This window comes from Haliotis asinina, chromosome 6 (genome assembly GCF_037392515.1).
Source record: "Haliotis asinina isolate JCU_RB_2024 chromosome 6, JCU_Hal_asi_v2, whole genome shotgun sequence".
Classification (NCBI taxonomy): Eukaryota; Metazoa; Mollusca; class Gastropoda; order Lepetellida; family Haliotidae; genus Haliotis; species Haliotis asinina.
The window spans coordinates 43,782,873-43,805,120 of record NC_090285.1 but is presented as its reverse complement, the minus strand read 5'-3'; the positions used below and the strand labels follow the sequence as shown (position 1 = coordinate 43,805,120).

Genomic DNA, 22,248 nt, shown 5'->3' with positions numbered 1-22,248 from the left:
GGGAGCGTCCTTACCCTCGCTAGGTAATGATGGAGGGGGACATGGACTGTCGTGCCGTGGACGTGAGGATATCTCCAGTGAAGGACTTTACGCTGAGACGAGGTATGCATGTATCTTGTGAGTGAGGGTAACTATGAAGGACAATTGAAGATAGGACGCATATGTTATGTTTCGAAACATGCATTGTCCTCGTTGACTGACATATATATAATGTGTGTTGCTGCAGAAGAGAGACAGTTTAACAACGCGGGTGGATGATAAGCTTGTGTTACCGTGTTGGACCACGGACAATACAGAGGTCAGAGATGTCCGGCTTACGGAAATGCGCAAAAGGTAATGAGTGTATGTTTCAGCATGGCTGAGCCCAGTCTTAGCGGATCACGAACCACAGAGGTGGTGTCCCATTCCTCAAACCTCGTCAACGGTGTCAGAGGAAAAAATATGGCTGCATCTGAAATAGAGAAGCCACTTCCGGTGGTAGAACTAAAACCGTTTACCCCACAGGTATGGAGAAGGGAAAAGAGCCTACCCGAGTTCTATGACAAGCCCCTGTGTGCAGGAGGAGAAAATAATATCGAACGACGGATCCAGTTTGAAAATGGGCTTGGTGAGGAACTAGCCAAAAGTGAAAATAATGCTGCGCTTGTTGCTAAGTATTTATTCGGCGGAGAGAGAGGTTTCTCAAGTGAATCAAGACTGTCGGATTTAAATGTCCCGAGATATAAAATCAAACTGCACCCGAGTATCGATTTCAGCTACAACTGTCGTCCTCAAAGACTGAAAGCTCTCATTCCGGAATTCATACCTCGCGTGGAAAGGACAAAAACCACGCTCCAGGACGCCACAAATGATGACAATCTCAACAGACAATACAGCCTTGCAAAGCAAGCAGTGACAGACGTTATGGCAGCAAGACACCAGGACATGAAAATACATGGAGGTAAAGTAGAACGGGCACCTGGTGTCCACAGGACTCAGCTCACATACCTCAACCCTATAGACGAATATAGCCAGTCAGGGCAGTGGAAACGAACTGGTAAACGACACCCTGAGAAAATTTACCGGGCATCTCATACAGATAAAGGGTCAGTAGTTGATGGACTTGAGTCAAGAAACAGTCAGAGCAAATCGTCAGTGGTCAGCAGTGACGTATCATCCGTGTCTAGTACTGGTAGTCGTGCTGTAGTACGTTCCCCAATGAAGCCGATTAATCAAAGATTAAATCAACCATTCAGTATGAAGCAAAGCGTCTGTGTTGACATAGGTGGCGTCCGGACTAAGAACGCTCTGCAGATCCTAAGTGAAAATGGCCCTCCAACGAAACTTGAAAAACAACTAACATTTGAGATGGAGGTCAATACGGAGATGTGTCGCCGCCATCTTGATTTCATATCTTCCGAAGGACCTTATTTTTCACAACCTAATATCCCCAATATGTTTCATGATCTCAACCGACCCATAACTCTGACTAAAGGGGAGGAAATGTTGAGGAAGGGACGAGACCTTAACAAGCGGAAAAATCAAAGTTGGAGACCGGCACGTGGAAGGAAAGTCCTTCCCGTGGCCTTTGACCGGAACTTACGTCAAGTCGAGACTGTTCAACTTGATTCGGGAATACAGAGCCCACGGACGGGTGTATTAGATTCTGCTTTCCACAATGGATTATTAGACAGGGTGGATGAATCTTCAAACAAATACATGGCATATGCAAACAACAGCTTTCCTTTCTCAAGAGGAAGCCCTTTGAAAGCGATCTCTTCAAAGGGCGATAACTCGCCTACAACGGATGCCGGAAACAGTATCACACGGAATTTGGAAAGTGACATGCGATTGGAGGAAGTGAAGGATTCTGATCAGATTAGTCCCAGGAACTCTTCTTATACATCCGGGATAAGTCCTACTTTTGACACGTACATAACTGAGCCGAGCCCAAATATTGGTAGTCGCGTGATGTCGTTAGATTCCCGAGTACTTTCAAACAGAACAGTGGAAGTACAGGGGGCGCATTTTACAAAAGCGCATTTCAAACCATGCACCAACGTCAAGTTGAAAGATGGCGGCAGGGAATCTGACATCGACACTCTCCGAGCTGTCACGTGATCGACAGTCCGTTTTGAGCAGTTCCGTGTGTTTTATTTATCAAGCAATGTGTGATATGATGTACATATGTTTACCATACCACAGAAAATGGATAAATAATCGTTTTGCTGTGACATGTGCTACTGTACAGATGAAATGAGTGCACCAGTACCTAAACCACATTAGCACACCTGATCCCGAGTGAGTGTAGAAACTGTCCTATCTAATATTCCAGTTGTAGACGTTGCCATGTAAGCCAATGTTTCACATCCCTGAGTGAGACAAATATTAGTAATCGTTTTACACACAGACATGCAATACTCAATGTGGCAATACTTACCCTCTTGTCAAATCATGTTAAAAGAGGCAACAGTGAGAAAATGACATACGTCTTTTTCACAGACGGATAAAATGTTTGAACGGGTATTTACCGAGATAAGAGTTTGATGTGATATATGTAATAATGATTAATAATATTTCTACTTTTCTGTTTGAACAATCTGAAAATGTTGATCCCTATACTTGCATCTAAACATTAACAGGGATGATAATTTAAATGGCGACTTTCTGACCACACTGGACAGCACAGTCAAAAGTATAAGTGGTATTAAAGGGTAAAAAGCTTCTCCAAATGAGCACGTACCTTAAGAAAGAATCAGTAAACCTTTATTCCGAACCCTAGGCCTACAGTGCATAAAACATGCATACAATTGTATTCTCCCGACCAGTAACTCTGTAATGTTGTATAGAGTATATAGACTGATACATTCTGAAGTACTAAAATGTTTGTACTAGTTAGTAATGATATGAATTTAGTAATTAACATATCTGTGAAATGATTTGGTAAATATTTTCATATGGCCACTAGGGTAATTGATAGTCGAATATAAGGGCTGAAGTTTCAATTACACAGGTATCTTCCTCTCAACGTAGACATCTGGTCAGGGCAGAGGCAGCATAGCCTGGAGTCAACAAGGGTATTCATTATTACAATATCATTGTCAACGGTAACGCTGAACGTGCACAGTCGTTGTGAATACAACTACCTCCATAGTTGCTGAAGTACGTATACTCTCTGGGGATATTTACGAGTCAGGTAAATCGATATGTCAGTGTTATAACAGAAGACGTCCACGAATACCAGCGCCTCTGTTTACCTGGGATTTAGGGTGACTGTCCTTGTAGGTCAATTATTCTGATGTTTTTGTGTTGATTAGAAACAGCACCTTACCTTTAAATCGAAGGCAATTCAGTTAAATTGTTGATTTGTGGTTCTAAGCCGAAAACTGCAATAGAAATCGTTTGAAAGTATAACTGTTTATCATTTTGCAAGGCCTTTTAATGTATGATTTGTTTAAAAAAATGAATAGACAATTTAAAAAGACAAATCTCGAACAGGTAACATCCACAGTAGTCTTGCCAAGTAATATGTAATATATAATACGAATATCCTAATGCTACCGTAAATATGCTACAGAAAGATCGTTTCAAACATCTTCTACTTTCATACAACTATACAACTATTCATACAATAATCGCTCATGCCAGAACAACCAGTTATATCAATATTTATAGTGTGTCCTTTTGTATGAACTTCATTGCTTAGTATATGCTTCTTACTCTACCCTAAAGAGCATTATTATATTTTCTGAGCTTAATTACCCATCCACTTTGTGAATGTAAATGCGGTTTTGCGAATAATTGTATCCAGCTTCATAATTCAAAGGGCAGTTGTTGATTTTACATATATGAACCACGTTACTTTGTTTATTGCAGTTGGGAAACTTAGGTTGTAACTGAAAAGATGAACATATACTGATGGAAACAAATAACGAAACATTAATCAGTAGGGGCCTTTGTTGTGTCCCTGGTTGAGCGGTTATGTTGGACTGTGAACTTATCCTTATTTTGTTTCTTATTTACACTAATGAAGTCATTCATCTGTTATATTTTCCTGTGTCCTCTTATTTGATTTCACCTGTTTACCCATAGACACTTCTAACTGATTTGATCAGTAATCAGTACTAAAATATTCACATTTGTCTATATGTTCTCTTTAAAACACTTGAGATTTATAAGATTCGTGCACCAATTTCAATTCCATGAAACATGCCAATTATTTACAGCACCCCAGTGATATATTTTCAGCAAGGATAAAAAATGCTCTGTTCTAACTGACTAATAACCACTGAACTACATGAAATATCAAATCCTTTTCACAGCTTATTACACCCGCTGACCCTATCCTTAAGTCCCAGTACATTGCTAATACCATAATAATAGGGAATTATGTAACCGATATAGTGCATGGAGTTTCAGCCCAATTCAGGTGTCATGGCGGAGGATAAAACCAACTGAGCAAGAAATATATTGAGGGGTTTGCACCACGCTGAAGTGATCAGCCACACAGATTTAGGTAGCTGATATCTGGTTACGTTCATGTGTGCATGTCATTGTGCGTGGAGACCAACATATCACCAAGGAATCTGTATGGTTCAGTGGAGACGAGAAACTGTCTCTATGGAATGCTGCGTTAAAGGTCGAGTATCTCACAGGCTTGAGGTACGTTGAAGTATAGTCCCTGAAACAAAGATATGTGTAAGGTTGAATAAAAGTAATTCAGTGAAGGAACCACGTTTTAGGTATCATAGCGTTTCTGAAAAGAGAACATGTGAGAGCTGCTAGAACAAAGAACGGACAGAAGTCAGACAGCTAGAGCTGAGAAGAGCACTGGCTATCAGAGTTGAGAATGGGAAGAGCACAGGCTGTTAGAGCAGAGAACGAGATGAGCACAGGCTATTTAGAGTTGAGAATGACAATAGATACATTATTGGCAGTTTATTTGTGTATGTGCGGTAAAAGCAATCATGTCTCCAAATGATGAGAGTATATGCACTTTTATTTTCTTACAATTACACCTCGTTAATGTGGCTCTTGTTACTTGGATAACTTCACCGACTGAGCATGGCCTGCTCATCTTCTTTATCTTCTTCTTAATGTTAGTCTATTGCCAGAACACTGATGTATATGATCAATCGATGTATATAAACTGCAGTTGTTTGTATATTAACATGTACTGTATAGAGTAAACACGTGTATGATAGAGCACTTCATGTCAACTACAGCAAAGTGCCAAATAAATGATCTCGCATTCTTTCGTTGTTATATTTTAAGATTAACCTCTACATACTGAACACAACCCGCCCGAACAGCATATACAAGCGTCATGCACCCGTAGTACAATCTACATAATTAGAAAAGGCATAACATCTTTTTATAGGTTTACCGTGCACTTGTATTCACAGGTACACAGGTTGCTTAGTAACTTTCATGCACAGCTAGCTCGACTGGGTAGCATAATCTGGAAACAGCACGCTACACACATGGCGTCACACAACTTTACAAATATTTTGTACACGAATACACAGATAGAGGAGACAACTGTGTACGTTCCTGCAATGTTCACAGAATGAATGACTGGCACTCACACTGGCAACTACACGATTATACACGCACCCTTGCACACGTTGTCAAAGACGCACACACACATTCACTACCACACATACAGTGTGCGAAACAACCACTGGTTCGCTAGCCCTTGGCTAGTAAAAATCCAATCGGGCAGTTGTATCTCCACAATCACCAGCCCCACTTCTTTAGCAAAGTTTCACTGGGTCATTTTGTAAATATATCACCCTCTCCGATTTCTTAAGTTAAATACACTTTAAAATCATGCAAGATTATGGCCTAATAAATATATTCATCACATTAGCAGCTTAATCTGATTTTTATCTATTATTGTAATATTTTGCTTAGTCTTTACATTTAAATTCGGCCTAGTGAAATTATCTTGTTGCTTAGTAACTTTCATGCACAGCTAGCCCGACTGGGTAGCATAATCTGGAAACAGCACGCTACACACATGTCGTACATACATAGCTGTACTCACGTCTCCAGATACACCTTCACAAAAATACACCCACACGCACCTCAAAACCTCAAACACACCTGTCCATTGTACACATTCACACGTACGCATTCAATGCTGACCCACTCATCATCCTGCTGTGACTGACTGCTTGTCGGTAATCTATATCACTCATCTATTCTCAGGTATTTGCGTGATTGGTTATTGATCAAGTCACGGGGGGTCAGAAACTGTTTGGGTCTAGCATTTAGGCAGTTCACGATGTCCTCGCAACAGTGTTAGACCATATAAGTCCTTCAGTAATCTCGATGCGCCATACGTTCTTTACTTTCCACAGTCAGAAACTTGTACATATGTGAAAGTGAACAGGGTGCTGTTGTACAAAGCGGTCTCAGAGCCCAGGTAATTTAACTCCCATGCTTAACATATGTTATATCTGGGATTACACTTTCGCATATAAGTAACGTACAAATTCAAGTACTGTTTATTAGTTGAGTCCCATCCGAGATTCGAACCGACTGGGGTTAGCCTTGGTAATGGTTGATTCGTGAAAGGATCAGCGGGGTGCCGTCGTACAAAACGACCTTAGCGCCAAGACTCTCGTAAGTCTGTGTTAAGGTATGGGTGTTACGATCACCATAGCGCTAAGACTGTTTGCACAACGACACCCCGGACACCAGAAGACATCTCGTGCTCATGACAGCAAGCAGTGCTTTTGTTGAAAGCATCGTGAAATCATCCACATGTAAGGCATGCTTTGAGGATGACAGTGCGTGTACATTGTATTATGCTTTGATGCAACGTTTTGGTATAGATTCTTAGACCGTTGTCAAGTGACAATATACACGATGATGATATATATCAAATAGGGATTAACAAGAGCAATGTGTTGGTACAGGTGGAAGGGATTAACAACAACACCAACAACAGGGGATACTGGATATGTCCCACAAGTCAGCCTCAGATACAACTAAAAGACCCGCTGTATCCTCGTTGAACAAAACAGCAAATATTGACAAACAATTCAGTATATGAGTGGTATGATATATGTCTATGAAAACACTGACTGACATGCTTCATTGACTTTCAGGGTCATATTTCCTCACTGAAAACAGCCAGCGTGTGAACGGGAACACAGGTACAGGTCGATCACTCACGTACAGTGTGGTACTGACGTAATGTCCTTAGGACCAGTACGCTGATCTCGCTTGATTAAACCCTTGGTGGTATTGCACAGTTATGTGTGACCAATACAAGTCAATGCTTAGTGGTTTCAAAGTCGACTTCCTTTGGTACGCATAGTTCTTATATGACGTACGAGTCTATTGCGGACAAATTTGAGTAGTGGCTGGAATTCGCTTTCTTTGGTTTGATCATGCTGGCGTGGGTTTGATTATGTTGGTATTGGTTTGATCGTGCTGTATGGGTTTGATGATGCTGTTATGGGTTTGATCATGCTGTTATGGGTTTGATCATGCTGGCGTATCCTTGGCCTGATGAAACAACCGGAATGTAACCATTACAAACTAGTAACAATATTTTTTGGTATGGTATGTGCTTCGGGTAAGTTCGGTCACAGCATAACGTTGTTTAATGTTTGGCCTGCAGTACCTTCTGGTTCAGTGCTGTTGGACATGGAGCCATGCTTTAAGGTCGACGTCGTATATTCTTGCGCTACGTCAAATAACATTATCTAGATAGGTCTAGACACAGTCGTAGTAGTGTCTTTCTTTGTCGAAGCTGCGACAAGTCTACCAGCATAACCAGAGCTGATAACCCTAATTGCCAAGATGTCACACGTGATAGTGATGAAGTACTTTATCGTGTCAATGAGTCCCGTCATGTGCACTGCACGTTCTATTCAGACATATTCATCCGCGAGGGGTTATTTGACGTCTGGCAGATAAGCCACACGATAGGATCGCATGTTCACAAGCACACGCCGAACTGTATCACAGGGGTGTTGAATCTTAACCAGTGGGTTATGACGTGGTCGAGCTTGGAACAAACCCCCAGTGCATGCCCCATCGAACCCACCACCTACAGTGGCCAACGCGGAGGGACACACATTCAAGTGGTGATTAGGTCGCGAGCAGAAACGATTACTCCGTTTTGAAGTAAGGTGGTAGCATGGGCTCCGTGATGACTGCCTGCGACACTCCAGTCAGTTAATTGGATGTGGATTAAATGGTCAAAGCTTAAGCTTGTCGGCGTGCATTTCAAATGATCCTAGTTTGAAACCATTGCCATCTGCAACAAAGGTCGGGGTATGAGAGTGTACCGTTTGGAGTCTTCAAAGGTATCAAGACAGCAACTCCACTTAATCCTTTTATTCGTGCCGGCTGGAGGTATTGTGGAAAGACGTCACATTGTATTCGACCACTGTTTGTCAAGGGTATTAAGGTGATACTAGCTCTGCTTATATTCACGCATGGTATACAAACCTTGTGATTTCTTAAGCCAATAAATCCTTAACCATATATGGTATACGTATTTGTTGGTTGGGTGGTTGTTTGGTTATTTAGCGCCACACTCAGCAATATTCCAGCTGTATGGCGGTGATCTGTAAATAATCAAGTCTGGACCAGACAATCCAGGGATCAACAGCATGATCACCGATTTACCCGTATTTGTACATACACGATACACTTCAGTTTTTGCACTTAGTATTCACAAAAATGTAAATAAAATTTTATCTATCATGATCCAGGTTCACATAACCAGTGTTAAAACCAGATCTTGAATAAAACCTGTATGAAATCCAATGAGACAATAAAACTGTAAAGTATAAGAACAAAGCTTCCTCGGAGACGAGTTTGGGGAAAGTCTGTCTCTAAAGTCAGTTACAATGTGTTAATTTTGCACAAAACAAGTGACACCAACAAATATAACTGCTGTCTTGTGCTTCTACTTTGATCGCTCTAACGTTACACTTCGATGTAACACACGTTTATCATGTAAACACTCAGGTTGTCAGTGTTGCTGCGACTGACTCAGACTGTGTGAGAGTCCTAGGCATGGGTAAGGATGTGCATGTGGATGTTACTGTTAGTGGAAGTATGAATTTGGGTGAAGTACAGTGTTAGTGTGGATGAATGCTTTAATTTTGGTGAGACTGACCTGCTAGTGGGAATGTAAACCCCACACAATCAACGATCTTACAGCGACACGTGTTCTTAATACCAGGAATGTTGCAATTGCTTTCAGTGGAGTATAATTCTCTGACATTGGACCTGTTATCATTACATATTTCGCAAAATGCCAAAGTTTGAGTCGGAACCCCAAACTTGACAAACAACCTATTCTAACAATGCCCACAACATTGTAATCAGTAGACGTACACTGCCCAGAAGTAAAGACCATGAACCGGAGACCTCTATTATTTGAAGCAGCAGTAAAATATCTTTGTATATGCATACAGGTAAATCCTCTGGCGAGTTGCCTCCCTTCATAAACTTTCTGACATTGCCATTGAGAGCTTAATATTACAACATACTCTCAACGTTTGTGACTGTTGTTCACAAGAACCAATACCACCAATGCATATTAGTCTTCATGGGAAGAAGGAAGTACATATCCACCCCAGAGCCACTCGCAAGGTTCGGATCAACACTCAATCTCTCCATTCGGCAGTACCCCTCACAGCATGATCAAAAGGACACATCCACCGTGGTGTAATTTCCCTTTCCGACGGGAGAATTAGCGCGGACGCTTCTAACTCACCTATGCTGAACGTATTGCATTTCTTAGCCTGGAATAAGAACAAACACGAACCATAATGAAGGCAGCGTCCAATCACAGGCAAACTGTGGCGCAAGTGGCGTAGAGAATATGACCAGTATTCATATATGCGAGCGAAGCTTATATGAAGACTGGTCATTTTCTCTACGCTGCGCAACTCCATTTGCGCTACAGTTTGCCTGTGGTCCAATATAGTATACACCATGTCGTTTCTGAACGTCATGACATCAGCTGCCGCAAGTTAAAACATTGATAACACAACAGTTTGATTTCCTGTTTACAGGGTTTCGTCCTATTGCGCAATTTAGTGCGATAAATGGCCCAGAATTCTTATACTGCTTCATTTACCTGGATGCATAAATATTAATCAGTATGATTCGACACGTCTAAGCACTTTTATACTGCCACACTACGCTCATAATCGTTGCAAACACGTCGCGCAACGTGCGCTGTCATACAGCGAACTCTAACAAACGGAAACCTGGAAATCGTGGAAATCACAAAACGAGGCTCTGTCCCTGGAAAAGTTTGGCGGTCTGGTACGGAAATGATATCATATGAATATTATTGTGCGTTACAGAGCTACACTGAATTAGTTTTTAAAAACACATAACAGGTGTAACCAGTCAGCCAGATGAATTTTACGACATCATCAAACAGGTGCAGTCTGTGATTTCTTAGAACAAGGGGCATGCTGCCTACACCTCACCATAACATATAGAAATACGACGTTATTAAAGTTTAAAATAAAAATTCACTTGTAAATGCCATTGTCTTATGAAACAAGGAATTGAATTTCAGTGTAACCAGAGTTGTTTGTGATGTCTATTTTCACTTTAACACATGGCAAACAAGTATATAAGAATGAGGTGAGCGGAGTTCCAGCTCAACCCCAGGGCGTGTCCTATGAACAGCATAATCCTGCTCGCGGTCGTCCCTACACAGGCAGTCGGAATACCGGGTTCCCCTTTCACAATATAAATGTAAGCATATGTAAACAGGTTTTGACAACAATGGTCGTATACAGTAATTAGTGGAAATGACAAAGAGGAAGGGACTAGCTGACAAAAAATGTACACTACGGTAGTGATGAAGATTAAGAATGCAGATTTAATAATAACAAATAAGTTTCATGAGGCCTGGCTACAAAGTTTGTCGTGTTTTGTTGTTGCTTCTTTGTTGTTGTCGTTGTTGTCGCTTTGTTTTGATTTTTGTTTTGGGGGGTTGGGGGGGGGGGGGTTTCTTCTTAGAGAAATACTTGGACGATGGCTGTCCTGAATTATAATTAAACACTATAACAATACCCATATGGAGAACCAGACCGTGTCTTCGGCGTAACGACAAGATTACCCTATCGCCCCTTATATTTGCTAGGTATGTAACTGTATTGTGTTAAAGTGGTGTATAAACAATATATGTTTTGTGTACCACCTGCTCCGTAATCTAGATGATGGAGAGTCTGACCGTAGTGCTGAGGGTTCTTTTCTTTTCATAACAGAACACGTAAAAAGATAACTAGTTCTTGCTTTTGCTCTCTCATGTGGCATAAACTTGATGAAACGAAAGCTAGTCGGTCAGTACAAAGTACATGTATATATGTTTTAGTGGGGTAAGTTGAACTGCTTCATAGTGTACACATCACACATGTACACACATGCAAACACGAGGCAAATGCGATACTTACGAATCCATCAAAATGGCTTCGTTAATGCTTTGTGGTGTCTTTCGGTAATTATTTCTTTTGAAATATGACACTGAACACATTCCAAAACACTATCTCCCTGTGATCAGAAAGACACAGTCACTGCATCTGTCGAACCCTTGAAGATCCGGCCATGCTTGTAGTAAGAGGCGACTAACGGGATCATTACAACAACAACATAAGAGTGAGTGAGTGAATGTTGCTTATCGCCGCATCAGCAATATTGCAGCTATTCACGGCGAGCCATGCATAAGAAATGTGTTGTGAAATACATGATAGTACAAAGGGTAAACTGCACTTCTGAAATCTAAAACGCTTTCATTTTTTTCAAAGAGTGCATAAGTGAGTGAGCTGCAATTAAAGCCGCTTCAAGCAATATTCCATGAATAATAGGGCATTTCAGCTTTGTTAGAGGAAAGCCCAAAGTAATGTAACTCTCTGAGGGTAACCACGTTGGTGAAATCCACAAACCAAATCTAAAAATATGATCCACTCATAGGTTTCTGCCGTTCCCAAGAGAAGCAACTCTGCACAAGGTGGCGCTATGACTGTCCCAGCGGTGTGGAGGAGTAAACCCATGGATATCTAGGGTTGCAACGATTGAGTCAGACCTCGATTCGGTTTTCAATATTGGACTCTCAATTCGACAACTTTCTATTCGATTCTTCATAAAACTGAAAACAGATTTCATTTAACTCTCAAATTCGGTTTTCTTAACGTGAAATCCATCGTCAAGTTGACGATGTCTGGTAACAACGATTTTCATTGGGTAATTAATCCGGCGTCAATAAATCACTTTTCGCCTTAAAGCAGTGCTCGAAACTGTCAGGTTGAAGCCAAACTTACGTTCTGGCTGTAAGGAAATAATTTAAATAGTTATTCAAATATCAAATCGAAATAGTGATAATGGTTATCGAAAATAGAAACTAAAGAGTCAGATTCGATTTTCCATGAACCGAACGGAATCGTTGCAGTCATAGAAACATCATGGCCATTGTTACCTTAACAGGGACTTACGAGGATCAAGCACCATATTGTGACGAACCAAACACTTCCTTAACAGGGACTTACGAGGATCAAGCACCATATTGTGACGAACCAAACACTTCCTTAACAGGGACTTACGAGGATCAAGCACCATATTGTGACGAACCAAACACTTCCTTAACAGGGACTTACGAGGATCAAGCACCATATTGTGACGACAGAACCAAAAAGCAGTCACTCTTCCGGGTCTTCCAGATGAAGTCCAACACCGCTGTGTCGAACTTTGATGTGTCGAACGCATGGTTGTATCAAAGTAATTATAAATGCTCGATTCCTGTGTATTCCTTCCGTTCAGCCATACAGTGGTTGTTACGAACATCAGATAACTCGAAATGTCTTCCTGCTTTCATAGCCGAACACAAGAAAGGCAATCTCGAAATTCAGCCAGTGCCTCTCAACTTCAAATCTTACTCTCCGCCCTTACCCAGTATTTGTTCGCCCATGGAAAGATTAAAGTAATCGAGAGCGGCGATATAATGTTCGCCTATCTACGACTGGTTGTCTGTATCAACACCCCGCTCAACAATAACGCAGTCAATATTTGCTCTTGCTTCAAAGATCACGGTACTTTATAGTCGAATATCTTCCGTGCCTAAGAGTGTTCAAAATCGTGATTAATTGAGCTTAACGTTCACTTACAAAGGTCAGATCAGGCGCTCATTGACCATGAAAAGTAGCGTAAATATTAAGGCTGGCGGAAACAACTGCCAAGAAATCGGGAGTTGACAGCGTTCCCTTACGCTAGACGGACACTCTGTACAGCCATGCGCTGACTGGGCAGTAGGTAAGACGTCTTTTTAAATGTATTTCTCCTAACAATGTCCATATCATTTACCGACGGTTCTTACTCAACAGATATTCGGAATCGGGAAGCCTTTATCAGCACATTAATCATTATGTATGTACCATCACGCCATTCAGATACCCTTGATAAGAAGACCTATAAATGAAATATATGCAAACTATAAACTATAGCTGCTGCTGCTGCTACTACTACTACTACTACTACTACTACTACTACTACTACTACTACTACTACTACTACTACTACTACTACTACTTCACACCGTTTTTAGCAAACCAATATCACGGCGAGAAACACATTCCAGCCATGTAGAGAATGGAACCAGGATCATCGACATGACGAGGCTCAGCTATCCCTGTGCCCAACATCATTCTGCTAAAACAAAACTAACCAGATGAATACATGACAAATCGAATGAAATAATGATATAGTATACTAATAATAATAATGTCATGGCGATTACCGCAGAAAATATTGACAAGTAAAAAAAAGTAAAAGGTAGAACGTTGATTACCTGCTATGGTGACGCACCTCGCTATCAAGTGACGAACTCGGACCCTGTGACATGACCGATTGTAACACTCTAGTTGGCATCACGTCAGCCCAGCCAGAGAGGGCACACCACTGGCGGGCAGAATACCTGCTTAGTACACACACCGCTGTGTTGTGAAACAGGATAAACTTTCTTCATTGTTGGACGCGATAAAACTTTCAGCACCACCCGTTCTGCAGACCGCCATGACAGCCGTGTAGTAAGTATATTTGTCAACAAGTATACTGGATTTATATTTCCCTCTTTGATACTAAAACCTAGTTTTTCCGTTTCCCAGATGGGTATGGTTTAATTACCTTAAATCCAAGGTTTATCATGAAAGGCAATTCGCATTGCAGCGTTGCATGCCAAGACGTGTTTGTTGTTTGTATGTATATTATGTATGTCCCGATGCTGGTCCTTGTCTATCTCTGGTCTTACCCGCAGGTTTCACTAGTGACGTTCAGGCTATCGATTTGCACCATCCACCAACTGTACGATACTCAACGTGACACCCCCGAGTACTGTACATATTGAGTCGGTGTCTGTACTCGTCGGTTGCACATGGCCATGCAGTGAAACCCCTGTAAATATCTAGTGAAACCCCTGTATAAAGGTTGTGAAACACTTGTAAATATCTAGTGAAACCCCTGTATATAGGTTGTGAAACACTTGTAAATATCTAGTGAAACCCCTGTATATAGGTTGTGAAACACTTGTAATTATGTAGTGAACGTCCCGTATACAGGTTGTGAAACCCCAATATATATAAAATTGTTCTGAAACCATGAATATAGGTAGTGAAACCCCTCTCAATTTGTTGTGAAACCGCAGTACATGTTCAGTGAAACCCCAGTGTATGTGCAGTGAAACCTTAGTATATAGCGGCGTAAAACTAAACTCACTTACTCACTCACTCCATTAGTATATATGTAGTGACACTCCAGTATATATTCAGTGAAATCCCAGTATATATACAGTGAAACCCCAGCATAGATGCAGTGAAACCTCAGTATGATGTAAAATACCTTATTCCTGGGTACTGAAAACTCTGCACATGTCTTGTAAAAACCATGTATACACACTGATTTCAGCACACATGCGTAAGGGTTTAATCCATGTGTAGAGAGGTTTCACTCCTGGTCAGATGTACGGTGGAACAATGTGCATATACAGTTAAAATGCTGAGTACATGCAATAAAACTAGTGCACCATACAGTAAAAACTATTCATATGCAATAACCTCCCCTGTAAAACCAATGCGTCAAAACCTGTGTATGTACATATACTATGAAATCAATCTAAGACCATGATGTCTAGAAACACAAACCTCTGAACCAGAATATTGGTGGGGGACGGTAAACCCTGGACCACTGAGCTACCCTCTGTAGAAGTCATTGCACTGACGAGATGTAGATGGTTAGTCACAGTGATAACCAGGTATGTTTCTTTCAACACTCCAGTACACCCTCTCGCCAGGATAGAATTCTAAAAAAATAAACTTGAAGACGAATACATATTTATGTATATTTATAATAGAAAGGTCTCAAGGTAGGTCTCTCTATTACGTACACACGTCTAGTATGCATTACTTAGCTGACTCTGTCTCAGAACCCGTGGAGGCCTCGGATATTTTGGCGCTAAACTAGTCACATCGACCACCAAGTAATATGTCACATTTATCCTACAGCAGACAGACACATCATCATGCGACCGAACCCCATCACGGCTGTGTACGTCGTACTTCAGTGCTAAAACACCGCACACAACCTTGATCACCGTGGACTGAACAGTGTAAGGGTTAATGTCAATATTTAGGAAGAAATCAGCGAAAGGCAGGTACTCGAAGTCAGCAGAAAGTCAATGACTGTGATTGATGTTTTGTAAAGACCACTCTGTTAACTGAGATACCGCCTCCATGTGGTTGCTAGGGAAGCGGACGACTAGAGTCGTTATGACCATGACTAACTCCGGCATGCTCCTCATGACATATTTTCATTGCTGTAAATTTTATTATTTCAGTTTGTGCTTTAAAAAGACTTTAAACCTTAAAACATTTTAAACGTTATTGAATCGTTTATAGTGTCCGTCGATATTATTGAAGTAGGTTTCAGTGAGGATGCCTCACTGCTTTGTAGAGTCACTCATCTAGTACATATTGATTTAGATTCAGCCGACTGATTTGAATCAAGATATGACTCCCATTTAAAAGTGACACGTGAAAATAAATTGTGCTGATTTTACGTTAATATTACCAAAACTTCGATATTATAAGTACTTTGAAAGATAACAAATACCTAAAAACACCTTCTTCTTTTGCAGAGCACACGTGTTCGCACACATACACACATATCCCCCGTTTCTGGCAGCACATTGCCTAACGAATAAACCTATCAACAAGACCCACTGCTGTAAACATTATCTCGAAGCCCCATTCCAGTTCTCGCTCACGATCCTATCAACAAGACCTATTGTTCCAGACCTTATCAAACAGCGCCACTCCAGTCCTTGTCAACACAGCGACACAGATATCCCTCTACATAATACCCCAGCAATAATGCCACCACCCTGACAGTTAAAGCCCACGATAAGGCCAATATAAGAAATGGTGGAACAATCCAAGACATCAACACATCCTTGGCATTGACAAACAACACCCCCCAAGATCGAGTTGACCAAATTTACGGGGTGCATTTCTCTCGAGGTTTAATCAAGTCCGATAAGGGACTCCTCTAGGCGTTGATATCACGGAAACCAACAAGAGAGAGTGAAGTCTCTATTGAAGTAGTTTATTTTGAGCTTTAAGCCAAACATTCAATAATCACACTGCGTTCAACCGTCGAGTGAAGCACGAGTGTATATAAGAGCGTCGGGTTCGAACGCTGTCTTACACAACACAATACAACCATAAAAGAAGGTACGTTCGTATTGACAGTGCACATCTGAGTTCATGTTATCAAGCTTATATTGCCTACTGCCAGTAAAATTCATTGCCCTTTCTTTACTCTCTACAAATGCGTTAGCATGTCAATTTTGGAGAGGATATATAGGGATAATATCGGATATTCATATGACAACATTTCTATAAAGTTGTTTCAGTGGTTAGACATTAACATGTTTTCTTTGTACTAATATGAAATTCCATTGATTGATTAAAATGTGCAGTATTTTAATTATCTGATTTCTCAAAATATCCATGTCACTTATTATAATGTCTTGGTTGACACTACTAATATGATTATCAGTACTGTCCGCACTCTCGTGACTATGATGACATAATGACAGTATGAACCATCAAGTTCTGCACATTGCGTTCAAGAAATGATACCGAGAGTGTTGAGCACAGCTCCTGGAGAATTGTTAGGTCAACTTCAAAACACATTCTTGTGCGTGAAATCATTGCGATGTCTTACTCATACAATGGTCAAATATTTCAGACGAAAATGGCAAACATGGGGAGTCGACCCAAACGTCCCCGGACACGCCCACTGGGCTATGTTCCAGTGAAGAACCCGTTCTTCTTGGAGAGGGAGAAAACCGAGTTCAGGGACGGCCTTCAAACAATCTCCGACATCATACACTACGGGGACGACATGAAGACACAGGTGCGATCCTCCATGAAGACATCATCGAGAATGAACAACGCTAACATTGCCAAATATTACAACAACGTTCCCGACAGAGTGATCAGTCCTGATCTCAGAGACAACGACGGACTGTTTCGTCAGACGACTTCCATATGCAACCGAAAATTCAAAAAAGACAGAACCTCTTTAGCTAATCTGCAGTGTGAAGTACTAGGCCCTTTCTTTTGCGTTGATTGTTCCAAAACCCGGCGACAAGACACAAACTGTGAAACCCACAGAGCGATGTATCCTCAAATAGCTGTTCACCAGCGAGCCCTAGTTGCCCCCAATAAAGTGAAGCAGTTTAATTCCGCAAAGGTTACATCGTCTTTTAAGGACAAAAGGGTACTTTCCTGCGGATGTGTCGTCGACACCGAGAATGCCTTCCACATTCCCGTCGTTTACACACAGCACGACGTTCACAACAGGGTCAGACATGCGCACCAGGCCGGATGTAGTTTGGTACATAGAAAAGCGTTACCTTCAACTAAAACGATTCCCGGCAAACTTGAATTGTCGAATACTGAGGAGCCAGAGACCTACAACGTGGAGAATATCAGAGTCTCCGTACACTTCAACTCACCAACAGAAGAAGGAAGGCGATTCTTTAATGTTTAGTCACAATGGGGTGGGACACCATGTTGTTAGAATGTATGAACCTTGCAGTGGATCCATGACATCACGTTGGGATGTTGATGTCAGAGTTATTTTCATCTTACAATTTGTACCTTATGATACCTTATGATACCTTATGAGTCATATTGGGTATTAATTTCTGTCATACGGGATAAGGTATGTTTTGCAATTAACAGGGTGGGAGAATGTAGATATAAGACCAAACTGTGCTCATTTATATCATAACTGTTATGTTTGATATACGGAACAGCATATGCGGAGATATTGGTGACACGGGTCAGAAAGTTCGACCAGAGTTGCGTACCTTGATCACACCAGAGACTTAAGATTGTCGACTGGAATTCAGGTTGGCCTGTGCTTCTATGTGCCTCAGGCAATGAACGCCTGGGTCCTGCATCACGTTGGAGTCTTCTCCCACAATAAGTTGACACACATTAATTTTTAATCTCAAATTTCTTGGAAACACTGCGTATTGATATACGTGATACTATACTAATATATGCTATATATTAAAGATTGTGTTTTTTGTCCATGTCCTAATTTTGTCATGGCTGTACATCGTATCGTAATTACAGAAAAGAATGTAACAAAAAAAATTTGATGACGGTGTTTCCAATCCATGAGAAACCGTCAGATTAATGGTTTTGAATACATGTGTTTGTTTAGCGAAGTTATACTAACATATGTATCCAAGAAATGCCCTCACTGCAGAAATGCTCACACCTTTGAGGTGCCATTATATTGTAACCCGTCATCCTGAGGGTATTGCCGTATTATTCCTGTCTACAGGATGATGAATGCAGAAATAATATTCTCTTCTTCGCAGAGGAAAAGCCTTATTGTGCAGTCAGAAAATATTTAACCTGACTGTGATTATAGTCAATTAAGGCAACCATAATTGCCATTTAACCCCAGAGTGCCCACCCAGGCATGAGAGCACCGATATGATAATCGATAATCAATGGTAATCACTTATTCCGAGATTATTGTTACCAAGGGCCTATTATTGTGACCGTTGCTAAAAACGACACAGCGCTATTCATGTTATGACTCATTTTGTAATTCCATCTCACAAAGACGAAACCTACTTCAGCCATGTGGAGGCAAGATTGTGTAGATACACGAGATATCACTAAGACTGGGGCGAACACCATCGATGCAAGAATAATCACGATATAGTTTAACCGGCTAAAGTGAGTGAGTGAGTTAGTTTAGTTTTACGCCGCACTCAGCAATATTCCTGCTAAACGACGGCAGTCTGGACCAAACGATCCAGTGATCAACAGTTTAATCAGCTAAGGTATATGTGTGAAATAGCATAATTGAACAACCAAGTACCAACCACTTATAATGACAAAACAGACACAAATAGTACAGACCTTGTACAATGTTTATTTAATATTTACTATTATTTAGTGTCTTGACATTTTGTGACATGACCATCAGATTGTTACACAATGCCACCTGTTTCATTTCATATTATCGTCGTCAACGGGCGTTGTCGTAATTATAGTCCTCAAGGAGATACATTTGTTTGACATAACAGTGGGGCGATGGGGAAGCCTAGAATTTAAATGCCGGAGATCCGGTTTCAACTCCCGACATGGGTAGGATAGGCCCATATCTGGTGTCCCCGCGGTGATGTTGCTGGAATACTGCTAAAAGCGGCGTAAAACCATATTCAATCATTCACTGGTATAGCAGCTGACATTAGCAATGTCCAGATAATGCCACTTTATTTAAGTATATCTGGTTCTTGAAATATTCTCAGCTGGACTAATATGGTTATATTATAAATGATGCCCCCCTTTACTTTAGCTTGTTATGATATCGTCCAAAACACAACAGCATCTAAACTATCATGTGAAACCTCGTTCTTACAATAATCCGTTTTGCCATCTAGAAGTCATAATTAATCTGTGCATCATAATATTAACAATATAAAATATTTACTTCACTTCAAGAATTGTCCTTGCACAGAACATTCACAACGCGAACAATAAAGATAAAATCTAAAGCATATTGAGGGTTTTCCCATTTTGATTTAATGATTAGTCCATGTGTTCTGTAAATAGTCGAGTGTGTACATAATGAACACAGAATTGAACATTTGCGATACGATGACATACATTTCTAAAAAAACATAGATTTAATTTTAAATGAGGTCATTTTAATTAATGCTTGAAAATCGTTCCAATGCACACATCGCATTCTTGAGAAGCTCAGAGACCTCAGAGATTTAGGGTGTATATATAACCTAAGGACTCTGAACCGTTTTTTTATCCATCTTGCTCGTCTCCGTTCCTCTCCTATATCTGAATGTGAGCTTATTGTACTATAATGACTGACAGTTTAATACGAAGAGCTGTATGGGGACGCGAATGAATATCGAGTGAGGCCGCAACCTGCTACTTTCCAGTTAAACTGACGAGCAAAAGAAAGGACACATGTGTAATTGTTACTGCAATCCCAAATGTGGGTTCTAACTAGTAAAATTATGGAAGAACACTGATTGTACAGCACGCAACCATCATGCTCCATTTGCAAAAAATGTAACCCAAAATATTTGTACTTGTTTTGCACGAATTTTCGCAAATACATGCACGAGCACTTCTCGTACAGAGAGTATGAAACCTGTTTGTCGTGAAGACTGCACATTCACTTGATAAAATTCTCACGAGAAAATGCCAAAATTCACATCGGCACAACAAGGACGTACTACAGGAATGTCACAAATGTTCGCTTCCAAAAGCCATATTAGACATAGACAATACTTTATTACCTTAAAAGGAACTCGTATTGTATCACAGAGCTTGAGAACAAAAACACAAATGAAAAACAGCATAAAATATGAAGCTACTAAAAACATAAACGAGATAATATGTGCTTAAAATAACATATTTTTTTATTACTAAATTAAGAAAATAATATGAATAAGATGATAACTGGACAATCAACATCTATTTATAACTGCAATACTTTGAGGTACAAAATATGTTCGAGTTCATTTAGTCTTGATGATTGCAAGGACTTTGGGTTGCACAAGACAAACGGTAATTCACGATCGGCTGCTTAAGGCAGGCCGGACATGTGATTGAGCCAGAAGTGGACATCCCAACACCTCAAAAGGATCGCTATCTGCGAGTTATTTACCGGATGTTGACGGTGACGTCATCAACAGCCACATCATGCTGTTGGCATATTGGCCAACCGACTGCTGCGTGGTATGGCCTTGACCTTCCAGAATGGTAGGAACCGTCTGCAGCTGCGACCACTGCATCGCTGTCTCTTGTCACAATATCATTTTGCTGATAAAACACGTGTTTTGCGGTGTGCTTCAACATGCATGTTTCCATTTCATCAAGAGGTTTTGTTATTTTTATGTTATTTCTTTTGCTCGTCTATTTATATGAGCCGAGCCTGCACATATACCATTCAAAAAGAGTAGAGGATATTCCATTTGGAGAGCATACCACAAGCCAATGCTACTGCATATGAGAAGAAGTAAGAAGTATCCATACAGATGAAACATTTTCAAAGGGATGGAATACATTGTCACATTTTCCCTGAACTATTCTTCATCACCTGTTTCCTCCTTCGCTTCATCATTTGCATCTTATCATTCTGGCAAATCCAATATCACATACCTTTTTCACTTGTATACTTGGAAACTACTGAGATTGAAACACGGGTGAACGATGTGGCCCGTTGAGATGTCAAGTCACCTACCCTGGCCATCCAATCCACTTTATTAAGATTTTTACGATAGCGTGGGGGCACCCAGAACTGTTAATCTCCGGAATGACTATCACTGGCGCGAGCACCTGCTGACAAATGACAACAATAATGAATGGATGCAGATCAGTTTACCACTGTGTACACGGTTCTCATACCCCATTAGTATGTCACAGATGAAACACAAGCCAGTCCGTCGGGGACTTTGGGAATGGGTTCTCTCAAATACGACTATCATCAGAAAACATTACAGGACAACGCGCTAGTATACGTGTAACTCAACAATAACTAATGGATGTATTTCACTGTAGAACGTTTTAAAAAACTGGTTGGTGTACATGTCCATAGCAGCTATGAAGTCAGATCGCCTGATGAATCGTTCGTGTGAACAATTGTGAATCTCGCTGTGTGTTCGAA

General features: G+C 40.8%; 2 protein-coding genes across 2 annotated transcripts; both read left to right on the top strand.

Moving 5' to 3' along the window:
• The first annotated feature begins 354 nt into the window (after positions 1-354).
• Positions 355-5,232, top strand: LOC137287439 (uncharacterized). Its single transcript, XM_067819709.1, has one exon. It carries the CDS (start codon positions 355-357, stop codon positions 2,098-2,100), a length of 1,746 nt encoding a protein of 581 aa, XP_067675810.1. The 3' UTR covers positions 2,101-5,232.
• A 12,045-nt stretch (positions 5,233-17,277) lies between these two features.
• On the top strand, positions 17,278-18,622 carry LOC137287278 (uncharacterized). The gene has a single exon (XM_067819513.1). It carries the CDS (start codon positions 17,278-17,280, stop codon positions 18,076-18,078), a length of 801 nt encoding a protein of 266 aa, XP_067675614.1. The 3' UTR covers positions 18,079-18,622.
• The last annotated feature ends 3,626 nt before the right edge of the window (positions 18,623-22,248 follow it).

Bases quoted from the DNA above. Each gene is read 5' to 3' on its own strand.
- LOC137287278 (XM_067819513.1), top strand. From the start codon at position 17,278: ATGGCAAACATGGGGAGTCGACCCAAACGTCCCCGGACACGCCCACTG.
- LOC137287439 (XM_067819709.1), top strand. From the start codon at position 355: ATGGCTGAGCCCAGTCTTAGCGGATCACGAACCACAGAGGTGGTGTCC.